The 23782-nt window shown below is 36.3% G+C and overlaps 2 protein-coding genes and 2 long non-coding RNA genes across 5 annotated transcripts; 1 reads left to right on the top strand and 3 right to left on the bottom strand.

The window, feature by feature from the left end:
* Positions 1-2408: 2408 nt before the first annotated feature.
* LOC141398012 (uncharacterized) lies at positions 2409-4238 on the bottom strand. Its single transcript, XM_073975118.1, has one exon. The coding sequence runs from the start codon at positions 3011-3013 to the stop codon at positions 2534-2536; it is 480 nt and encodes a 159-aa protein (XP_073831219.1). The 5' UTR covers positions 3014-4238; the 3' UTR covers positions 2409-2533.
* Positions 4239-4255: 17 nt separating this feature from the next.
* On the bottom strand, positions 4256-9844 carry LOC141398013 (uncharacterized). Of its 2 annotated transcripts, none has more exons than XR_012411585.1 (8): positions 9561-9702; positions 9435-9500; positions 9072-9174; positions 8862-9008; positions 8418-8682; positions 7761-7850; positions 4649-4708; positions 4256-4572 (listed from the first exon to the last, which is right to left on the bottom strand). XR_012411585.1 is itself a non-coding variant. In XM_073975119.1 (8 exons), the coding sequence occupies exons 1-4, from the start codon at positions 9684-9686 to the stop codon at positions 8921-8923; spliced, it is 387 nt and encodes a 128-aa protein (XP_073831220.1). In that variant the 5' UTR covers positions 9687-9844; the 3' UTR covers positions 4256-4572; positions 4649-4708; positions 7761-7850; positions 8418-8682; positions 8862-8920. The 2 variants fall into 2 exon arrangements, 1 of the variants encoding a protein (XP_073831220.1); XM_073975119.1 differs by having other exon boundaries at positions 8862-9012; positions 9561-9844.
* Positions 9845-12736: 2892 nt separating this feature from the next.
* LOC141398020 (uncharacterized) lies at positions 12737-14152 on the top strand. Its single transcript, XR_012411591.1, has 2 exons — positions 12737-12992; positions 13058-14152. It is a non-coding gene; the product is annotated as an uncharacterized lncRNA (long non-coding RNA).
* LOC141398018 (uncharacterized) lies at positions 12944-23001 on the bottom strand. The gene is made up of 6 exons (XR_012411589.1): positions 22846-23001; positions 22480-22753; positions 22185-22399; positions 21960-22095; positions 21773-21870; positions 12944-13426 (listed from the first exon to the last, which is right to left on the bottom strand). It is a non-coding gene; the product is annotated as an uncharacterized lncRNA (long non-coding RNA).
* Positions 23002-23782: the final 781 nt, after the last annotated feature.

A 23782-nucleotide genomic window follows, 5' to 3' on the forward strand; every position in this document is an offset into this window, starting at 1 on the left:
ACAATGAGAAATGCATGCTTATCCAAGCCTGAATTTGTGTAAAGGAATAAAGAAATCCCAAATCGCATTTGAATTAGGTAGTACCTGGCCTTTATTCATTTACTTGAAATTGAGCGTGAAGCAAACAACAAAAGCCATTGTGTATCTACCTTCAGTTTCATTAGTCAGAAGCTCTCTATTTGATGAACCTGTAGATTATAGTAAAAAAATTAGTGCACGACTATTGACCAATCAAAAGACAGTTCAGATTTGCGAAATCCTTATAATTTAAAATGTCAATTCTATTGGGTATATTTGCTAGATATACAAAAAAATATATATACAAAATTATAACACCCAAATAGAATTAAGGAGGATGCTGACCATTGTGGATCAAATTACGTTTTATGTCGAATTCAAAACAAAGGTGGTTGTATGGGAGCATGGCACAATTACCAAGGTAGTGGTATCGTACAAATTTGTCAAAACTTTCTTTATGTTGTTGGGGAAATTACAACAAAAATATTTGTTATAAAGGGATTTGACACTTCATATTCGAACAGCTGGTGTAATACCACTACCATGGTAATTGTGCCATGTATGAGGGACAACATTCGTCCAAATTTTAGAATTCATCCTATAGGCGTCCAACGCTAGCAACGCGATCTATAACATTAGCCATGTTCCAGAACTAAAAAGTTTTTAGAACTTTTAGCATTTTTACACATTTTGCGTTCCCGTACAAAAAATTTATATGAAAATCGTTTACGACTTTTACCACTTTATAAAGTACGGGAACAGGCCAATTAAGTATGTTCGATAACTTTGCAAGTAAAAATATTTGCAAGTTCTTGCAACTACTTCTTATTTCTCTTTTACTGAACAAGTTTGTTATCGAACAGTATTTTGTAAAAGTTTGTACAAACTTTTAACTTATCGAACAGACCTATTCTTACCTATGGGCACAGCTCATAATTAATTTTTTCTTTTATTCGAGCTTAAAGCATAGTACACACGGTCCAACAAAACTGACAGTCAACGTACTTTTACGGCAATATTCTGGCAAATAAAAACTTTTTGTTAGCTAAAAATGATTGAAATACAACTTTTAAGGTATAATTTAGTGATTAGGAAAGTAATTATTCAGCTAGACTTTGATATTAACGAAATAGACCTCGATGACTGTCAGTTTTGTTGGACCGTGTGTACTATGCTTAAAAGTCGCCTTGCACCTTTCGGCTTTTTTGGTTATAATTCAATTTTTTAGGTTATTCGGTTCGGCTTACAATTTATTAATAAACATAGATTTTATGATACGATTCGGAAATGTTCGGACGGAAGTCGTTCCTTTTAAGTATATTTACAATTAATAAAAATAGGCCTGTTCGATAACTTTGCAAGTAAAAAGTATTTGTAAGTTCTTGCAAGTACTTGCAACACCTCCCAGTTCTCTTTCACTGAACAAGTTTGTTATCGAACAGCATTTTGTAAAAGTTTGTACAAACTTTTGAGTTATCGTACAGACCTAATGTTTCGCATTCGCAGGTGTAAAGTTGCTGCTGTTCGCATAAATACGCTTTAAATACCCGCCAGAACAACAAATCTTTAATACAATTTTCGCCCATATTATTTTCGACAATATATTCCGTGGAATTGCAGATATGATGAACGTATTATTCTTTATTGATTTATTGAATAAACCCAATATAGCCTCTTAACCTTCACATAAAGAAAATAGTGTGCGATGCGCAAAGATCGGAGTCATACTGGATCAAAGTAGGAACGTTTATGCTAATTTTTTGCTTTTTTGTCCGGTTTGTCGTTTTGATCGGGTTTATACCGCTACCGCTTGCTCTTAACCGGATAACCCAGTGCGTTTGGATTTCAAATATCAATTCCATAGCGTAAACGTCAAATAAATCCTCATAAAGGAGGTTATCCCGCCAAAAGGCTCTAGTGCAAACACGGTTTAAATTGTTTGCTATAGTGATTGAACATATTCTTTAGTATTAAACAATTATAAACGGTTGTTCCCATTTCTTTCATGCCTCATAATAGGTATACAAACAGCAGTTGTTCACATGTTAATCTGTAGTGCGATCGTGACATCCAAGTGCCGTGTTCCTTTCTTCCAAAAAAATTTGCTCTATAAAAGTGGACTCTATTAATTATTAATTAAATTATTTATAAATTATTGAAGTGCTTTAACATTGACAACATAAAAATTGTTGCCTTGGATAATCCTACGAAGACCAAGGGAATTACCTTTGGTAAGATTTAGCGATACCTCCGGAATTAAGCTACATAAGGAAAAAATCTGGTCCCATAGGATGGGATAAACAATTTTTAAGACATTAACTCTTAGCTTTTGTTTATGAAGTCTCGAGAAACAGTATAGGTATTACGTTATACCTATCTTATTACTTAAATTTATCTGTTAAATTTCATTTATTTTTATTTAAAAATCTATTTTTTTAATACAAGCAGTGAGAGTTTTTGAGAATATTACAGATAAGCAGATCAAATACACAATAATTAATACATACTATTTTTATTAATAACATTCATTTTGTATAGACCTCTCCAGGGTGAAATTATATTCATCCTCTTCGTTGACTGACATTTGTCTTGTTAGGAACGCCAAAATACCATCAACTTGGGTTTGTGTATCATCGAATGTTGTTTTTGTACATAGCTGTGGTGCAAGAACAAATGGTATATCCTGTACATAGGGAACTGGGTGATTTTGTGTTACACTATTTGATCCTGCATGGGCTGGCGGTGCTGGGCCATAGGGATATCTTGGATATGGTGATCCTCCATATCCTCCCATACCTGGTGGTATTTGTGGATACATGGGATGTTGTGCTGGTGGGGGTGGTGTAGGTTGTTCTGGTCTGTCACCTCCTTTCTTCTCTACAAATATGAAATCATCTGCGCCGTTATTTTGTGAGTCATTTGTTGATGGTTGCGGGCCCTGAATTATAACAGGAGAATCTGGATTCTGTGCTTTTTTCGTAAAAAATGAAAACATATCTTTTTCTGTTGCTCACAATTGCTATAACTTTAATTATTTCTGTCTATTAGATTATTAGATGGACAATAGTATGTATATTTCAGCTGCTTTTTATTTATTAATCAAACGTCATTTTCATCACAAAAACACCAGAACAAAAACATCGCTGTCGAAGATATGTTAGTTGGAAGCCGTCACTATTGTAGCTGCATGATGACGGCGATGCAAAGTGCGACTTACATTGAGCTGTGTGGCAAACTCAAAAACTCATCTGAAATCAATAGGATTTCATTAGACGTTTATGCAAGTCCCGGCCCACACTAGACTGATTTCATTGAATTATGCTTTCTTAGATCGAGTTCCATACTAAAGTAATTTTATGAAATTTCTGTAAAGTAATTTTATGAAATTTCTGTAGTGGGGAACTCGATCTAAGTCCCGGTCCACACTAGAGTGATTTCATTGAAAAAATTGGATGAAAATATGGGTCTCTATATCGATTCCCTTAATAGAGAAAAAAACATAAAATTGCTGTAGTGGGGAATGCGATTTAAGAACGCCTAATTTCATGAAATTTTTTAATGAAATTCACGCTAGTGTGGACCGGGACTAAGAACGGATAATTTCATGAAATTTTTTAATGCAATTCACTTTAGTGTGAACCGGGACCAATGGAATTGACAGTTGAAATCGAGTGGATTTAGTAAATTTAAACCAAGCATAACTAGGCGTTTACACCAGACAGTTTGTCTTCAAATACAACTCTCATTTACTAACACATACATAAATTTGTCGGCTGTTGTTGCGTGGTTCTTCTTATTAAATGTTTATTTTAATTGTTTTAAAAGATGGCAGCAATTCCGCATACATGGTACGCACAGAAAAATTAAGCGGAAATGCTAACGGATGGAATGGGTATCTAAAAGGTGATGCCAGGCACAGGGTTGTATGGTCCGAGTTAATCCTGAACAATGAACGTATGACAGAATACAACACTGTGGGTACCTACAGGGTTTCTTAAGCCGAGTAGATAGGAAAAAAGTAAATAAATGTCGGAAAATATGGAAAAAGCATGAAAAGCGGGAAAGGTCTGTGCTTTTCCTGGCGTATAAAAGGGCCATAACCAACCAATCTGACTCTTTTTGTCAAGTTGTGTTTCACGGGGAACCCTAAGAGAACCATCAGTTATAGAACCTGGTCCTTTAAATTATGACCAAGTTTTGTTTCCCAAAAATAAATAAAAAAAAAACCCCAAAACAGTTGTGGAATAAAATTATTTTTATTTGAAGACTGATTCGTCTTATTTAAAATCCCATGAAGTGGGCTTTAACAAACATAAGTAAGTGTAGTTTTGTACGAATATTGCGTGTTGGCTATGTTAACGTTGTGTGGTGTTTCGTTGTTTTCCTTTTATTTTAAAGATATCGCCAACAGTCAAAATAAGGCAATCGCTGGCCTCCTCGACAGTCCGCAAGGAGGAGGTCAGATATATTTATCCAAAAATCCGGAAAATTTGTTAATTCTGAGGAGCTGGCTCCATACATCCCAATTGATGGCAGGATAAATCTTGGGAAATCCTGAAACATAAAAAAAAACCAAACATTCTATTAATTATTCATGTAAAGTCCAGGTAACATTAGTCTAAACACGTACTTTCTTGCTTGTTAAATATTTCCTCGGGTTGCTGGACGGCCCGTGTTGATCATCTGTGACCTGAAAAGAAAAACGAGATGACAAAAAAAAAAGTAAATTAATAATTTGATAATGACAAAATCAAGAATTAAAAAAAGAAAAGAAAAAAAAAACTCATAGTATGAATAAAAAAAAGAAAAAAAAAGCAAAGAATCTTATAAGAGAAAATCTATTGTTTTATGTGTTTAACCTAGGTTAAGTTGTGTTGTTAAGTGCTGTCTATTAAGTGTTACAAATAAGTCAATTTTCTTTGTGAGGGACATTAACCCCTATTTAATTGAATTTCGAGTGTAGGGTTGCCCCAAATTACGTAGAATCTGGTATCCAGCGTTTGATTGGTTTTTGCATGGACGAATCAATGTGTCCAAAGACCCCCTAAAAGAGCTCTGTTAGGAAGGTATAGTTGAATTAGTAATAAAGGCCATATTTGGCATCATTTTTGTTGTTCTACGAAATATTAAGGGTAATCCGAGTCAATGACTCGTTTATAATTGTTTCCGGAGTTAGTGTTCCATAAATCGACGTGTTAAATGTATGGTTAAATGTTAGGTTTAAGTAAGAAAAATGATATATGTAATAAATGATTCCATTGTTTGAAGGTTTTAAAATCAATATGATGTGCTAATTGTTTTTTTGTTAATGAGAGGAAAGTGGGTGAATATAGCCTGAGGTGAGTGTCGGTGGAAAATGGGGCCCTTAAGAAGTTTTTGCTATTTGGATCTGAGGGTCAAGGATGGGCGGGCGAAGTGTGGGAGTCAATCCATCAAGCTCCCTTGTTCTAGGTGTACCGTGTGTTTGTGATCGTTTTATTTTTATGTTCGTGTAGTGTTTATTTATAATTGTTCGTCCCCTAGGGCTACGGTGGAATGGGTTGGGACCGCCCTGAAGATGGCCCCCTGAGCTAGTTGGTACCTCCCCGTAGCGCCACTGCAGGTGGCACGTAACAATATGGCGCCCAAACGAAAGCATTAAATATAGTAACTGTGCAATACCACCCAAAGCACAAATCAATAGACCATAGGGTTACCATAGAAGAAAACGGCAATCGCATTTTCTATTTAAAACTTTCTATGTTTGCAACCACAACTTTAGTCCTAAAGCTAGTGATAATTGTGCAATAATTAGATTAGATTTTAGAAAATAAGGATTCCCGTTCCACATACTAGGGTCAGTTGCAATAATCTTGTTAGTCTAGTGTAACAACGAATGTATTGTTTGTATGACCTGTCCTTTTTGTAATTTTTTTTTCGTATTTCTTTATGTTTGTTAGATGCAATAGACGTAGGGTTTGTATAGGGGAAAGGGTGCAATGACTTCGGCGAAGAAGATTTCGCAGATTGCTTTGCACAATGAGTACTCGTTCACGAGATCTTTTTTTTGAAATGTGATCGAAAAATTGCCGTGGTACTACCCTTAAGACGTTATATGTTGTTCACGTCAAGAGTAAAACCAATATTTAGAGTTTGCATAGGGGAATGGGCAATGGCCACTATGATATAATTTTCGTAGGCGTGCATTGTCCTATAGTACTCTGTCACGAGATCTTTTTTCTAACAATTGTCCGGAAAACTGCCGTGGTGCGACCTCGTAATATTGAATTTTGTTCTTGTAGTTTGTTAAGTACAGTCTACAGGTACACCAAGACAACCATGTTAGGACACTCAATCAAAAAGAAAATAAAAAGAAATAAAAAAATTCCCCACCATTTACCTCACAGGCTATTGAAAACACACGCACAACCTCTCATATGCAAAAAAATGTAATACAAAAAAACTAACCAAATAAAACCAATATGTTATGTTTTTACCTAATGATTCTATTACCCTTTAATAATTTTCTAATAATATACTAATATATATGTTTAGAGTGTAGTAATAGTTTATAGTATTTTAATGTTTTATGTTTTTTTTTTTTGTTAATCACCATACCCATATCTTTTTAAATGTTTCTATTCATTTACATATTCATTTTTCCTTTGGTTACATTTTTTCATATTAGTTTTTTTTATCCTATAAAAAAGGAGAACGATTTTTTATGTTTGCCTAACCAAATAGAGCTGCCAGATAAATTAAAATCAAAATGTTGCCTGCAAATATTTTATTTCATAATGTTTATTGACGGTTTTCTCCCAAGATTGTTTTTCTATACACACCAATAAAATAATAATTTCCAATGCCCGGCTTAAGAGACTAATCAGGGTGTGGGAGTTCCCCACGTTGGGCCAAAAGTTAGTATAATATACTTAAATGACAACAAGATACAAAAATAAAACGATCTCCTCCTGAGCATAAAATAATTATACTCAAAACGCATATTGCTACCCTAGGTTAGATAATCTGGACTAAAACCATATGTAAAACTTGCTAATGTGTTCATCATTCTGAAAGCGTTCTAGAAATTCCATCTGTAAAGTATTTGGGACTAAAAGCGCCCCACTGTATTTCAGTTGTGTTAACCAACACCAAATCATATAGCCCAAAACCACCTACACATAGCCCAATCTTTAATTGCAAAACCAGAACGTCTATTTATCATCTTCACAAAATAGTAATAAACACGATCACCCACCGAAAAACTAACAATCTGAAAATCAAAACAACATATGCTAGAAGAGACCATGTTAAATTCAATAAATTAAAGAAATAATATTTAAAAATGGTAGAATCAAATAAAATTCCAAAAAAAAAAATCATATAAAAGAAATATAAAAAAAAATAGTTAAACTATAAATACACAAATAACAGGTTGTGGGAACTGTATGTCGTTTTGGAATGGTGTGCAAATGTGACAGCAGGTAAACAAAAACTACTCCACGTAATTTGTAATGATAAGGCCAACTGGTGTACCGAGCATCCATACTTCTGGTTTCGTTTATTGTCCTTCAATAAATTTTCCTGCACGGAAAACACGGTAGATGTACGCCAACCTAGGCACACTTACAATTCACAAATTTCCCTCGTATACTGTGCTAAATTTTTATTGGCCACGTAAAACGTACATCCCTATCAACTTTATTCGCAGCCACACCGCACATAATCAGTTTTACTACGAAACAACTTAAGGACAGACTCACCTGAGTATATTAGTATTCCTTGGGTTTGGTGATAGAGACGAGGAGAATTATGTTGATTACCATTCAATAATAACGCCATAAGAACAAGATCTGGAACGAAACAAAATATTTTTAGTGAAAAGAAATACCATGATTGTTTCTCATATAAAAAAAAATTTAAAACATTTGTTAGTACAATCTTTAACACAAGCACTTCACAAATCTTGTACGATGTCAAGTCAAATTATGGTGGTTAAATTGTTAGAATGTTCTTGTTTTTTTTTTCACCAAATCACATTTTCTGTAGACCATAAAAATGAACATAGTTATTCACATACCAGAATAAAATTTGCAGTATTATATTGTCATTGAATTGACGGCATTATCCCACATCAATAAACCACAATACGACCTTTTTGTTATTTTCTTTCACTATGTCCGAATGACATTTTTTCCAATCTGTTTATATTTTTTCTGATAAGTATAAACACAGCAAGCAATCAGTATGTATTGCGCAGGTATTGGGATTGACTTTCTGTCTTACTGCTTTTTCATTTTTTTGCACAGTATTGAAAACACAAAATTTGGTTTAACCATGGCCATAAATACTTTTCACTCAACAAATGTTATCCACGCACACACACACATTTTGATTCATTCATAAACCGATTCACTTACATTACATATTTATTTATGTTGCACATCAACCTGTCCGCTCTAGTATCCAAACAAAGCCTTCATATATTTTTTATTGGCACCCGGCAAGTCAGCAAATACGAAGGCTCATCTGCCAAATATAGAGATGGAACAAGATGACCGGCTAAATTTATGGGCATATGAATCAATACGAGGTGTCTAACACACCACGTCTTCTTGGTTGCACACAAGGGTCGATTATGTTATACAAGGCAAAAGTTTCCACCCACAGCAACGAAAGCAAAACCTAAAAGAGGGAAACAAAAAGAGATTAGTTAGGTGTTACCTACATACATACGTTAATCAATCTACGTGGTCAATGTTTGTTTGAGAAGAACATGTCATAGAAAGACGCTTAGGAAGGGAGATATTTCTATGTGACCACGAACGTGTCATAACACACAATTATAACCCGAAACAACTCACCTCTTGATTAAACAGCAAGATAAACACCACCTACAATGCCAAAATATTGAATGTTGCCTTCAAATTAGAAGCAACATTGAGGTGTCCAGTATACCATCCGCTCTTTTATAAATCCCATAGACACCATTTGCATCCAAGTTAGGCCAACTACCTGAAAATAACGAGAAAATAAATATTGATTTACACAAAATGTAAAAACAAAAATATTACCTGTTTCCATTGATGGGTAAATGCTTCTTGCTGTGTGAGCAACAACGTTGAAAAATATGCCCACACAGGTAAAAGTAGACGCCGTCAGGTCGTATGCATTTGGCTTTGATAAGTGCAAAGGAAAGTAATGAACAAAAACAATGTTGACTTCAACTATGTAAACGCGTCAACATCAGTGGATGAATGGTCTGATGTGTATATGTGTGGTGAGACAACGAGTTCTGTGCGTGAGTAATAACTGGTTTTGTGAATGAGGGGACAAAGGCGTACACATGTAATTACATGTGTAAAAACGGCCGCCAAGAACATAGAGGTCATGAATCGGAGACTTTTCTGGCAATGTACACAAACACACGTACTTACACGTGTAAAATAGGACGCCAAGCACATTTTTTTGTATAAATCGAAGACTTTCCTGCCTGGGACTTTCTGGAAAATAACAGGATAGAATTATTACATGTTTATTTTCATTAAATACCAAAAGCTCACCTTCTTACGTACAGATAGCCCGATTCCGCCAAAAATACAAGCCATGCGGTGTTGTCCGACTACTATTTTCGTACCTTCAATGTCCATTTTTTTTATAACACACAATTTCAGAAAACACACGCACATCACCGTTTTCGTCGTGTTCCTCCGCAACGGCGAAGTTTTGTTGCGTGGTTCTTCTTATTAAATGTTTATTTTAATTGTTTTAAAAGATGGCAGCAATTCCGCATACATGGTACGCACAGAAAAATTAAGCGGAAATGCTAACGGATGGAATGGGTATCTAAAAGGTGATGCCAGGCACAGGGTTGTATGGTCCGAGTTAATCCTGAACAATGAACGTATGACAGAATACAACACTGTGGGTACCTACAGGGTTTCTTAAGCCGAGTAGATAGGAAAAAAGTAAATAAATGTCGGAAAATATGGAAAAAGCATGAAAAGCGGGAAAGGTCTGTGCTTTTCCTGGCGTATAAAAGGGCCATAACCAACCAATCTGACTCTTTTTGTCAAGTTGTGTTTCACGGGGAACCCTAAGAGAACCATCAGTTATAGAACCTGGTCCTTTAAATTATGACCAAGTTTTGTTTCCCAAAAATAAATAAAAAAAAAACCCCAAAACAGTTGTGGAATAAAATTATTTTTATTTGAAGACTGATTCGTCTTATTTAAAATCCCATGAAGTGGGCTTTAACAAACATAAGTAAGTGTAGTTTTGTACGAATATTGCGTGTTGGCTATGTTAACGTTGTGTGGTGTTTCGTTGTTTTCCTTTTATTTTAAAGATATCGCCAACAGTCAAAATAAGGCAATCGCTGGCCTCCTCGACAGTCCGCAAGGAGGAGGTCAGATATATTTATCCAAAAATCCGGAAAATTTGTTAATTCTGAGGAGCTGGCTCCATACATCCCAATTGATGGCAGGATAAATCTTGGGAAATCCTGAAACATAAAAAAAAACCAAACATTCTATTAATTATTCATGTAAAGTCCAGGTAACATTAGTCTAAACACGTACTTTCTTGCTTGTTAAATATTTCCTCGGGTTGCTGGACGGCCCGTGTTGATCATCTGTGACCTGAAAAGAAAAACGAGATGACAAAAAAAAAAAGTAAATTAATAATTTGATAATGACAAAATCAAGAATTAAAAAAAGAAAAGAAAAAAAAACTCATAGTATGAATAAAAAAAAGAAAAAAAAAGCAAAGAATCTTATAAGAGAAAATCTATTGTTTTATGTGTTTAACCTAGGTTAAGTTGTGTTGTTAAGTGCTGTCTATTAAGTGTTACAAATAAGTCAATTTTCTTTGTGAGGGACATTAACCCCTATTTAATTGAATTTCGAGTGTAGGGTTGCCCCAAATTACGTAGAATCTGGTATCCAGCGTTTGATTGGTTTTTGCATGGACGAATCAATGTGTCCAAAGACCCCCTAAAAGAGCTCTGTTAGGAAGGTATAGTTGAATTAGTAATAAAGGCCATATTTGGCATCATTTTTGTTGTTCTACGAAATATTAAGGGTAATCCGAGTCAATGACTCGTTTATAATTGTTTCCGGAGTTAGTGTTCCATAAATCGACGTGTTAAATGTATGGTTAAATGTTAGGTTTAAGTAAGAAAAATGATATATGTAATAAATGATTCCATTGTTTGAAGGTTTTAAAATCAATATGATGTGCTAATTGTTTTTTTGTTAATGAGAGGAAAGTGGGTGAATATAGCCTGAGGTGAGTGTCGGTGGAAAATGGGGCCCTTAAGAAGTTTTTGCTATTTGGATCTGAGGGTCAAGGATGGGCGGGCGAAGTGTGGGAGTCAATCCATCAAGCTCCCTTGTTCTAGGTGTACCGTGTGTTTGTGATCGTTTTATTTTTATGTTCGTGTAGTGTTTATTTATAATTGTTCGTCCCCTAGGGCTACGGTGGAATGGGTTGGGACCGCCCTGAAGATGGCCCCCTGAGCTAGTTGGTACCTCCCCGTAGCGCCACTGCAGGTGGCACGTAACACTGTCTTCCAGCTGTCCATCAATTTTTCACAGGCAGTCGCGTTAACAAATTTTTAACATTTTTGTGAAAAAGAAGTGAGACGATAATTGAAAAACATTGAAAACAAAAGAACGAAATATGTGAACGGAAAACAAAAAGAAATCGACGATTTTTATTCATAATTTTACAACTGTTTTTGCAGTTGTCTGGACGCCTACGTCACACGGGCATGTTTTGGGTTTTTAACAATCAGTACATGAACTCAACTGTCCTGTCATGTATAAACGCAGGGTAAGTTGCATGTTCTTCCGGCTATAATAGGCCGTTTACATATAACCGGGTTAACCCAGTTGGTCTGGGTTTCAAATGTCATTTCCATTGTGTATACTTCAAATAAATCCTCATAAAGAAGGTTAACCCTGCCAAAAACTATAATCTAAACGCCGTATAATAGTACGTTTATATATAACAAGATTTAACAAACCCACTGGGTTTCAAATGTCAATACCTTGGCGTATACGTCAAATAAATCCTCATTAAGAAGGTTAACCCTGCAAAAGGCTATAATATAAACATGGCCTAAGTCAAAATTCAAAGCATACGAAAATCGTGTTTCAGCACACATTAAGCCACGTAGAAATGCCCTAATAAACATTTTTGCAAGAATTCTACTATCTGTAAGAAAGTATGCAGTTAGTGAAATGATATGGAAACATTCAAATTGAAAATGTACCGAATTTTTATTCATGTTTTCGAAATATTCAATCAAATGCGAAAAATTATTTTAGATTCCAATAATTTATAGATATTTCCTTATTCTGTTTACATTTACGTTGACACTAACATTACAAAGAAAAACAAATTTCTATGTTGTGTTGCGTGGAACCTAGGGTTAAGTAGGCGGCGCTGATGACGAGGTACCAGGGCGGCGTTAGACTTATGATCCCATATAATTATTCGGCATTTTAAAAGAAAGCTTATCGATAAAGCATTCACGAACGACAATAGGAATTGGGTCAGGTTCTACGCGCGGTTTAAAACAAATATAATTTTTTTATCGGATGTGCCTGCGTACCATGTGAACCGCGAACTACCACAAAGTAAGAATGACTGAGAGGAGATGAGAAGCGTTACCATCTCGAAAGGTGTTGCCAGGTATAAACAATTATAAAAAATTCCTAAATAAAACAACCATGAAAGGTAGCCATTTGGTTGGCATGTTATCGCCATTCAACAGATTTTGGGAATTAATGGAAAAATTACAAAAATGGTGGAAAAATTCCATCCATATATAAGAGAAAAATCGGAAAATTAAGACCAGTTGTGTGAAAGTTACCGCTGGGAAATAGTACTCGCAAGAATCCTACGCAATTTAAATTCAGTCAAGAGAATAAACAAGTGTTGCAGCGTTTTTATGTTTCTTTATTTGTTTTCGGGCAATATAAATAAAAGTGAGTGAGGTTTTTTTTTTATATTCCATAAAAAGGTGTATGGTAATGTTTTCCTTTTTGTGAAGGTTTCCGAGGAAAACGTTTGTCTTTACTGGCCTCCGGTATCCAGAGTGTGGGGGCCAGTTCATTTTTTTATTTTGGGCTGAATAATTGCACCACAAACCACATAGCAGATCGGAGTAAGGCATCTCCTATAATTGTGGCCGTTGCTGGATTCTGTCAACCAGGAGCGACATTGCGAGTAGAAAGATTGGTCAAGTTACAAGTGTGTGCCTTGAGAGGGACAGCAATCGTGTCCCATTGGCTAGTCAGCCAGATGTTCCATGAGACAGATAAAAGTGAATGTGCACCACTCTCAGCCTCAAGAAACCCGGACTGTAAGGTAACCCTGAACAGGCATATGTAAGTGTGCAGCATAAAATACCAGCGGTTAACTAAAAGAAAACAACAAACGAAAACATTAAAAGATTAAGAATATTCATCAAAGTTTATGCTAGATTAAAAGATATAGAATGCCGCAGAAGGCGAAATTCAGATCTGTTGACCAATATTAAAATAACGATTCAGAAAGAAAATTAAAAATTTCAACTAAATCAAAATTTAGAAGTACGCCCCGAGATTATAACAAATTTAAAGAGATAAAAGACCGCCAAAGGCAAACATCCTGATTTCGTTTCAACCAGTGTTTAAATAACGATTCACCAACTAATTTTACCATTTAAACATAAATACAGTAGCTTAGTATATGTGTTGTCCTTTGTGTTAATTTTAAGAATACTTGATTTTGTGAGAATTTTAACACCGGGTCATATACCATTATTCAAATTGATTACCATACTTGGTTATCTATGGGATGCTAGAGAGTGAATAATAAGTCTTTTCTATCTTATTGGGTAGATTTTTATCTATTATAAGCGAGCTCCTTTATGATAGTTTAGGAATAATTTCTGTCTGAGCGTTTGAGACATAAAAAAAGGAAACTCCAGGATTCCATAAGAGGAAATTTAATCATTTTTTTATTTATATCAATAGCTTATCTGGTGTTATATATTCAACTGTCTTTATTTTGTTTATTTCTGACAATCAAATATATTATTTTGTCTAGCTTTAAGTTTCTATTAATAAATGTAATTATGTATTGATTTTGTCCAAATTCAAAACATGTTCTAATTGTCTTTAAACAGGGGTTCTTCTAGCAGATGAAGAGGTGAGTTGTGTGGTAGTGGGGATTTCTACAAAATAATTGAAGAAGGACCTAGAAATCCATGGAAGGGTGGGCGAGTGTGGGGGTAATTATATCAATACCCTCTTATCTAAGTCGGTTTTGTGTTGTCAGTGTATTTGTGTGTGATAGAGTTCAATATATGTTTGCCCTGATGGGCTAAATGGTGGACGGTTGAGAACCTGACCTTGAGACCGCGTAGCTAGCCAGAAGGTCCCATTTAGCGCCGCCTATAGGGATAATAACAGATGGCGCCCAAACGAAAATAAGAAAGTTAAGAGAAATCCAAATTTAAGTGCAACAACATCTAAGCACTCAGTAAAATAGCCAATAGGGAACAATAGAATAAAAAGTGATATCGCAATACCTAGCAACCTGGCTGATATTGGTCCATGTTTTCTTTTGAAAACATGTATAATTGCAATATTAGTTTAGGATAGGATTAGGTATTTAGGATAGACATTTCCATATGCATGAGGTCAATGCAATAGCTTGTTCGTCTAGTGTGTAACAAAGTATGTATTGTGAATGGCCAGTCTTTATGTGTTTTGTGTGTAATTAAAGTACCGACAATAGACATTTTTCGAGGATAGGAAACTTGCAATGTTCATCAGTGTTTGTATAGTCTGGTGTAAGTTGCAAATTCCATATTTGTGAGAGCTTTTTTTTATTTTTTTGAAAAAAAAAAATGCCACTGAGAAAGATTCGAAAAAGCAAAATTTTACGTACAATTTGTGTTAGTTTACTGTTCAACCGACTTAGATAACCGTAAGGACATTTTTTTTATACAGCGAAACAAAATTGATAAATACAACACACATCTCAATATACCCATCTCAAGGAAGACCCCTATATGTTAGTGTTTGTGAAGTTTGAAAATTGTTTTGTATTGTTGAGTGGTCATATATGTATATGTTTTTTTTAATATCTATTCTTTTTACTTATGATTTAATTCAAATTTGGTTTCTGAAAAGTTTTACGAAAAGTTATCTAGACGTGGTTGGAGAAAATTGCCCATGTCTGTAGAAAATTTTTCAGAACCTTTGCGCAGAAGTAAACGAAATCGCAACGTGTCTTTCGATGCAAGTAGGGTATACTTTCAAAGTCAACCTAAATATCAAAAGAAAAGTGAAAAAGGGAGAATGGTGAATACGCCAGCAGCGATGGACCCCTCCATCATTGACATGTCTCAAACCATAAACTCAAATGTCATTCCGCTCTCCAATCCTAATGGTGGAAACCATATACTGCCTCCTACCCAAAATCAACAAAATGGAAATCCGGAAGCGTTCATCGAACGATTCGGTAATGCGCAAGTTGATGTAAGGCCGTTAGTGAAAGAATGCATTAGTGAGGAAATGAAAAAAGTTTATGACGCCATAGCTCAATTGGGGAATCTTGTTAAAAATATGTCAACAACAAATTCTATCCCAAACAATGTGCCAACGAGTTTCCCAACACCACCACCTAATATAATGTCTGGGGGACTTGGTCCCAATGTGGAAAGGTCTAGCAAGGTGGACAAATTTAAATTGAAGTTTGATGGGAGTACTTCTGGTATGTCGGTGGAAGACTTTGTCTTCAGATTAGAATATCTTAAAAGCCAATATAAAGTGTCGTGGGAAGAAGTATATGCGGAATTCCAAACCTTACTCGCGGGCAGTGCCTACGAGTGGTTTTGGCTTCAAATAAAAACGGGAGTAGTTAGGGATTGGTCTTCATTAAAAGATGCCTTGTACAGTAGGTATAGTACCACCCGTTCGAACTACGATGTAATGAGCGACATAGTGGAACGAAAACTAAAACCAGGCGAGAGTATAGATAGCTACTTCCAGTGTATAAACGTTTTAAGGGCCAAATTGACACAACCTATAGCTGAGAGAGAGCTCGTGCAAATAGTTAAAAGGAATCTTAAAGGAGAAATGTTTCGCATGATTTACCCCATGAGCATTTCATCTATGGAACAATTAAGAGTAGAATGTATCCAAGCTGAAAAGACTTGTGCAAAGAGGGACGTCAGGCACATTCCTCAGCCTCAAAACCATAATATAAGGGTGCATGAGATAGACGAAGAAAGGTACGAGGAAATTTATCCAGAGGTAGAAAGAATGAATGATGTATCTGAGATCAACACAGTACTAGTTTGCTGGAACTGTCGTGAGCCGGGACATCGTTTCATCGATTGCCTATCAACACAACGTAGTCTCTTTTGTTACCGATGCGGTCACTCTAACACAACCGCACCCATGTGTCAAAAATGCCACTCGGGAAACGCCAAACGGAACATGATTTCAGCGGGGAGGTCGTGTTCGACGGACACACCCGCAATGTCAAAACAACAACAATAGAATTAGACAATGCCAACTATTCGTCTATACGTCATTACCTTCCTCTACATATCAGAGAAACTAATTATGATATAGTAAAGAAAAGAATATATGGTGATTGGGAGAACATCAAAGTTGACATAGATGAGGTGTACCATAGTCAGGAAATAGAAGCCCCAAAAATAAATAAAAACCCCAAGAAAGTGGAAAGGATAATGAAACTCCGGCAGAGAAGTAAGGAGAATAGAGAAATTAGAAAGATGTTGCTAGAATCTGTCAGGAAGTACAATGAAACTACAGATCCCAGACCCTATGCCATAATAAATATTGCAGGAAAAGAGTTGAAAGGTTTATTAGACTCGGGCGCAACGGTCTCGGTTTTGGGCAAAGGATGCCGAGAATTGATAGAAGAACTTGAATTAGGTCCGGAATCCTATTATACCAATGTAAGGACTGCTTCAGGTCAGTTACATCGTATTCTGGGAAAAATAAGAATGAAAGTGAAATACAGGCAAATGGAAAAAGAAATATGTTTCTATCTGTGTCCTGACCTGGAGCAGCCCTTATATCTGGGGGTGGACTTCTGGAAAGCCTTCCAACTGGCTCCCGATGTCATACAGATAAATGAAATTGATATGGAGAAGATTCAGGCAACATTTGCAGACGAAAAGGAGTATAAAAGAGAAATGCATCGTCTTAACGATAACCAAAGGGAGAGATTGAAAAAAGTAGTAGATTCGTTTCCATCATTCGAAAAAATGGGATTGGGCCACACGACTTTAGAAAAGCATACAATTCAATTGATTGAGGGAACAAATCCAATAAAGGACAAACATTATCCTATTTCGCCAGCAGTACAGGATATAGTCTACGAGGAAGTAGATAAAATGTTAGAGCTGAACGTAATTGAGGAAAGCAATAGCGCGTGGAACAATAGAACCACTATAGTAAGGAAACCGGGCAAGAATAGGTTTTGTTTAGACGCCCGTAAGCTTAATGCCGTCACCATAAAAGATGCTTACCCATTACAAAACATTGATGGCATCCTCAGTAGGATAGACCAAACAATGTTCATTAGCAGTGTGGACCTAAAACATGCCTTTTGGCAAATAGAGTTGGACGAGGCGTCAAGGCCTTACACGGCCTTTACTGTGCCTGGACGTCCACTCTACCAATTTCGAATGATGCCGTTCGGATTATGTAACGCGGCGCAGCGTCTCTGTCGTCTTATGGACAAAGTTATTCCAGCCCGACTGAAGACAAACGTTTTTATTTATCTGGACGATCTACTCGTCATTTCAGAAGATTTTGAAACACATGTAAAACTCCTCGAACAAGTTGCCGAATGTTTAAGACAGGCCAATCTGACAATAGGACTCAAGAAAAGCTTATTTTGTTTTAAGGAGTTAAAATACCTAGGTTTTATTATAGGCGGGGGAGTACTTAAGACGGATCCAGAAAAAGTTGAAGCGATAAAAAAACTTAGAACTCCAAAGAGTCCGAGAGAGGTGAGGAGCTTCCTGGGAACCGCGGGCTGGTACCGCAGGTTCATTAAAAACTTCGCCAGTATATCAGCTCCATTAACGGACACTTTAAGGAAGGGACGAAAATTTATAATGAACTCCAAAGCGATCGAAGCGTTCGAAGAACTCAAAATGGCTTTAACCACAGCACCTGTGCTGAAACATCCGGACTTTTCGAAGCAGTTCTATATCCAATGCGATGCTTCAGAGTACGGGATAGGTGCCGTCTTATTCCAAAAGGGAGGCAACGAAGAGGAGTACCCGATAGCCTTCTACTCCCAAAAGCTTAACAATTGTCAAAGAAATTATAGCGTTACGGAAAAGGAGTGCTTGGCGGCCGTTATGGCTGTAAAAAGATTCAGACCATACGTCGAAATGATGAAATTTACAGTCATAACGGACCATGCCAGTCTCAAGTGGCTAATGGGAGTGAAGGACTTGAGTGGAAGATTGGCCCGATGGTCTCTGCAGTTGCAAGGATATAACTTCGACATAGAACATCGGAAGGGTAAGGATAATGTGGTGGCAGACATGTTATCCCGCCTGGAAGTTGTGGAGGAAAATGAAATTGTAGATGATCTATTTGACTTTGAAACGGCAGAATTTGAAAGCCAAGAATATAAAGACCTAATCAGTCAAATTGAGGGAAATATATCAAAATTGCCCGATTTAAAAATAGAGAATGGATTGGTTTTCAAAAGGACAAGGACTGAAACGGACATAGGTTTGGATGAAATGGTATGGAAATTATGGGTACCTGAAAACTTAACACATCTCCTTATAGAAAAGGCTCACAATGAAGCAACTTCAGCCCATGGTGGGATTGCAAAAACACTGCATAGGCTTCAAAACTTCTATTATTGGCCAAAAATGGCATCGCAAGTGAAACAATATATCCGCAATTGCAAGACATGCAAAGAAACAAAGCCTGTTAATCATAATACACAACCTACCATAGGATGTGAAGTAGTAACAGAGAGACCATTTCAAAAATTATATATGGATTTCTTAGGAAAGTATCCCAGGTCCAAAAAAGGAAACACACATATCTTTATAGTGGTTGACCACTTTTCTAAATTTGTATTTTTGAAGGCAATGAGAGAGGCCACAACCTCTAATGTTTTACAATTTTTGGTTGAAGAAATATTTCGGAAATTTGGTGTACCTGAGACTATTCATACAGACAACGGTGCTCAGTTTATATCCAAAAGTTTTAAAGAAATGATTGAACTTTATAAAATCAATCACATCCAAACAGCACCCTATTCGCCCCAGTCAAATGCCTCGGAAAGGGTTAATCAATCCGTCTTAGCGGCAATCCGGGCATACTTAGGAGAAGACCACAGAGAATGGGATGTGTATTTGACAGAAATTGAATGCGCATTAAGGTCGTCAGTACATACAGCCACTGGGGTGACGCCATTCTTTGCTCTCTTTGGATATGAAATGTACACACACGGTAGCGATTATAAATTAGCCCGACAACTGAAGTCATTATACGACCACAAAGTAGAGGATTTAAATCGAAAAGAAAGATTAGAAATTATTCGTGATAAAATATCAAAAAATCTCCATGAAGCGTATGAGCGAAGCTCAAAACGATACAATCAAAGGGCGCGCGTTGTCAAATTTATACCCGGTCAAGAAGCATATAGGCGAAACCACATATTGAGTGATTTCGGAAGGAATATAAACGCCAAGCTCTGCAGAAAATACCTAAAATGCCGAATAGTGAAACCCATTGGCAATAATATGTACGAGGTGGAAGACATGCAAGGTAAGCCACTAGGCGCTTGCCATGTTAAAGATTTAAAAATGTGACATGTGTAGGTAATTGTGAATTTTAACAAAGCTACAGCAAAGGCCATGTAGCTGAACCGAACCACATAAATGGCTCCAACATATGTAGCGAGATGGAACCGGTGCCGCGCGTACTGAGGGAGACCAATATGGCCGGTACGAAAGTTAAAGTCCAATTACGTAACAGTTACAACTAATGTCAATAATGAAGATAAGATCCCACAAGTAATGATGTACGTCCTTTCTTAAATCTCAGAAACAGCGGTAACAATAAACTAGATTTGAAAAGAACTACAGTTCAGAGTACCCTCATAACTAATAATGGTCAGATTATAATGATCAATCAAACTTTGTTTATTGTTTTTTTTTTATAATGCAGTAGTATTTCGAGCAGATGTGATCAGACTCGTAGCCCCATACTTACCCATATCTATTTGTTTTATGAATGCACTTAGTGTATCAGAAAGTCAAGAAAATATTTGGATTGAAATTTGGTTAAAGCTGAAACCTTTTTTTTCACACTGGTGTACAAATAATTCTTTTGTCGGCTAGCCCTTATTTTAACTAATATCAAGGGAAATTGGCAACTAAAAGTACTTTCTTTGAGGTTCGAATCTTTTGGGGTTCGACCGTATGTAGTAAATTCACTTTCACCCAAACAAAACACCATAGCTTCTTTTTATTTTATCTGAAAGTGCACCTAATTTTTTTTTAATCTGATTCAAGGTATATTTAGAAAAGGCAGATGTGGTAATCAGTTGCCTATTTTCGATTATGCATAAATAACTTACTCAGAATTTATTTAGGCTTACCAATCGAAAATTGACTGATATTTACCCCCAGTTTATATGCTTCGAAACGAAAACGTGTGCGCATGAAACACACCCAAACCTTAGTTTTGGAAATATTATTTTCTTTGCTTTTGCCTCAAAACAAAAATCAAATTTGAAAAGCAGACTCAAATTTGGTAGTTTTTCTTGCGTATTCATTTTCTTATCGACATACATAAACAGGCCCTTAATGTTTCCATAAAACAGGCCTATGCAAAGGGGAGACCCTTTTGTAGTAGTTTCTGTGAAAATGTCTCACAATTAACATAAAAAAAAAGAGAACATTAATTCTCCAATTAGGATTTTCTGTATACATACTAATCATTTGTCAAAAGACAATCCAAAATTCCAATTATTACATGAGATATTACTATAACAAGTATTTTAATTTTTGAGAAACAAGTGTAAAACGATAGAAACGCTATGATTTTAAAAATCATAAATGTTTACTCTTATTCTAAGCTATTCTTGTATTTAATGAAGAAGCTTATATTTTCTTTTAATTTTTAATATATTTAAAATCATGGGTATGTTGGGTGACTATAAGTAATTTTGTTTTTCAAAACAAACACACTCACAGAAAATGGATATATTGGTATGTCGAGGTCTGCCATAAATGACCTCAGCCGGTCTCAAATTGATTGTTGCATTTTTTATTACATAGCTGTTGTAATTGAACAAAGTAGGCTTTCCTAAGAGAATTGTCAAAACCTCTCTAGTGTTCGACGTGTCGTTGACAAATGTATACTCGACGACAATTTTGTTGTTGTAACTCATGCACGAACCTAATTGGACATGGGTCTGGGTTTCACAATGGTTGTAAATTCCCTGTGAAATCACGAAATTTTGGTGCAACAACAGAATATGTGTGCACTGGAAAAAAAGTCCGTCCAAACTGATTTAAAAATATACAAGTTTCTGAATATGTTCATTGACACAATCTTCACTTACCGAAATACTCAATCATTCATAAGATTGGCAGCTTCCTTGCCATGCTAAACATACGAGCTAACAGTCTATCCGGTATATCCAAAGTTTTTTTATAATAGTCCCATAACACTTACAAATGTAAGCTTACCTGAATGAACTGTGACGGTATTTAAGGCTGGGTACGCTCAAAATATTTCTTCAAAATTCTAATTCCTCCGGAAGCGTAAGCGAAATGCAGTGTAACACCTGTAAGAAGAAAAATAAAGAGTGAGAGGGGTACAAAGATCATTATAGATACGACAAGAAGGGCGCTCCGAAAATGAAAAACGACATACCTGTAAGGGCTTGTCTTCTCAATAAGCACATAATGATACAAAAGTAAAAACCATCCCGCAGAGGGTTTAACAAAACACCGCACTATGATATGGCAAAAACACCAGAACCACGATGTCATCATAAAGTAGCACTGTCCTAAAATAAAATTAGTCAACGGCTTAGAAAAAGTATCCGGAAAATTCTAATAAAAAAACAAAAATATATATATATATAAATTAACTTACAAAAACACATTCTGAACAGATCTTTGAGGCACTGTTTATAAGTAAAACGATGCGCGAAAATAACCTCATACACAGCAATGATTTAGAGAAGGTAGAAGATAAATAGCAGGCAACACATGTGTTCCAATCCGATTAAAAACATAAATCTACACAACTCACTCCAAAGAGAATAATCGATTTCCAATTGATGCGATAGTTCCGTAATTGTGTAGGGCCTGGGAAATAAGGAAACGTATATGTAATCAACGAAACAAATAAATAAACCTATCACAAAATGCACCAACTTTATACTCACCATCCGCAAAATATATATGTGCATAGCAAGTTTCCACAAAGAAAATATAGCTCACGAACCATTGTTAGCCCCACTAAATGTCCACTTTATGATTGGCAAGCATAAACCATGTAAGCTAACAACGAAATAAATCCTTCTTCAGTAGTTTCTGCGCGAGGTGATACAAAGGTCATTCCGTCTTGCAATCCGACACACGTTGTTTGGGGAGGTGGTGTCCATTATCGTTGTTTCTGTTCATACCGTAAGAATTGCTCCAGATTCAATTTACCAATCACTTTTAGGCGGAAAAAGGTGGTAAGATTAACACGAATGGCCGGTGCAAAAAGTAATAGATCAATTTTCAAGTAAATTAAACACAATACTTACCAATCCTCAGAATGATAGCGGGGTAGTAGTTGCAAAGGGAAAATTATCTGAAATAGATTTGTTGGTAAATAAACGTCCAAACAAAAAGAAACAAAACAAAACAACAGTCTTCTTCTTCTGCTTGCGTTAAATTATCAATGAACAAAACGTCATTCAAACCATCATATTCCTCTCGATTAAACCAACGACTTCATTAAGTGCAGTCTCCACCGATCTGCCTTTGATGTAGGCGTGTTGGGCAGGACTAATAACACTGTTTCCAAGTTTGGACCTTATTCCTAGGTCAAGCAATCTTTCTAACGTTTTCAATAGAAAGGAAGATAGGCTGATTGGTCTGTAGTCTTTGGGAAGCGTGTGACTTGACTTCCCCGCTTTGGGGATGTATGTCACCGTGACCTCCCTCCACAGAACCGGTGTGAACGATAGACGTAGACAGGCCCTATAAATATGATCCAGGTGTGGTATCAACACCTCCAATGCATTTTGTAGCATAGCAGGGAAGATACTATCTGGACCAGGTGATTTAAAGGGCTTAAAAGTGTTTATCGCCCAAGCTATCTTAGTGTGACTTATGATCTCCTCGATGACACTCACTTCCCCTGTGGCTTGGTTACACATTGGTGGATCGGCTGAGCGATCTGGTGCATCCATGCAGTTGGGAAAGTGGGTTTTGGCCAGGAGATCCAGAGTTTCTAGACCGGAGTTAGTCCATGTGCCATCATCCCGCTTGATACTGCCGATGGATTTAGGGTCCTTCGACAGTACTCTACGAAACCTGGCTACATCCTTTACTCCCTCTATAGACTCGCTAAAGCAGACCCAAGATCTGCGTTTAGCCTTCTTTATTTCGCTGTTGTACTTATTGAAAGATACCTTGTAGTTCTCCCAATCTGTGGACAACTTCGTTTTGTTGGCTTTATTGTAGAGCCTTCTGCTA

The sequence above is a fragment of the Musca autumnalis genome, unplaced genomic scaffold (assembly GCF_047663935.1).
Source record: "Musca autumnalis isolate F117 unplaced genomic scaffold, ASM4766393v1 scaffold_3, whole genome shotgun sequence".
Classification (NCBI taxonomy): domain Eukaryota; kingdom Metazoa; phylum Arthropoda; class Insecta; order Diptera; family Muscidae; genus Musca; species Musca autumnalis.

Coding starts and splice junctions, on each gene's coding strand:
- LOC141398012 (XM_073975118.1), bottom strand. CDS start 3,013: ATGTTTTCATTTTTTACGAAAAAAGCACAGAATCCAGATTCTCCTGTT.
- LOC141398013 (XM_073975119.1), bottom strand. CDS start 9,686: ATGTGCGTGTGTTTTCTGAAATTGTGTGTTATAAAAAAAATGGACATT. Junction 9,501..9,560: donor GGCTATCTGTACGTAAGAAG/GTGAGCTTTTGG, acceptor GTTATTTTCCAG/AAAGTCCCAGGCAGGAAAGT. Junction 9,013..9,071: donor TTACCCATCAATGGAAACAG/GTAATATTTTTG, acceptor CGTTATTTTCAG/GTAGTTGGCCTAACTTGGAT.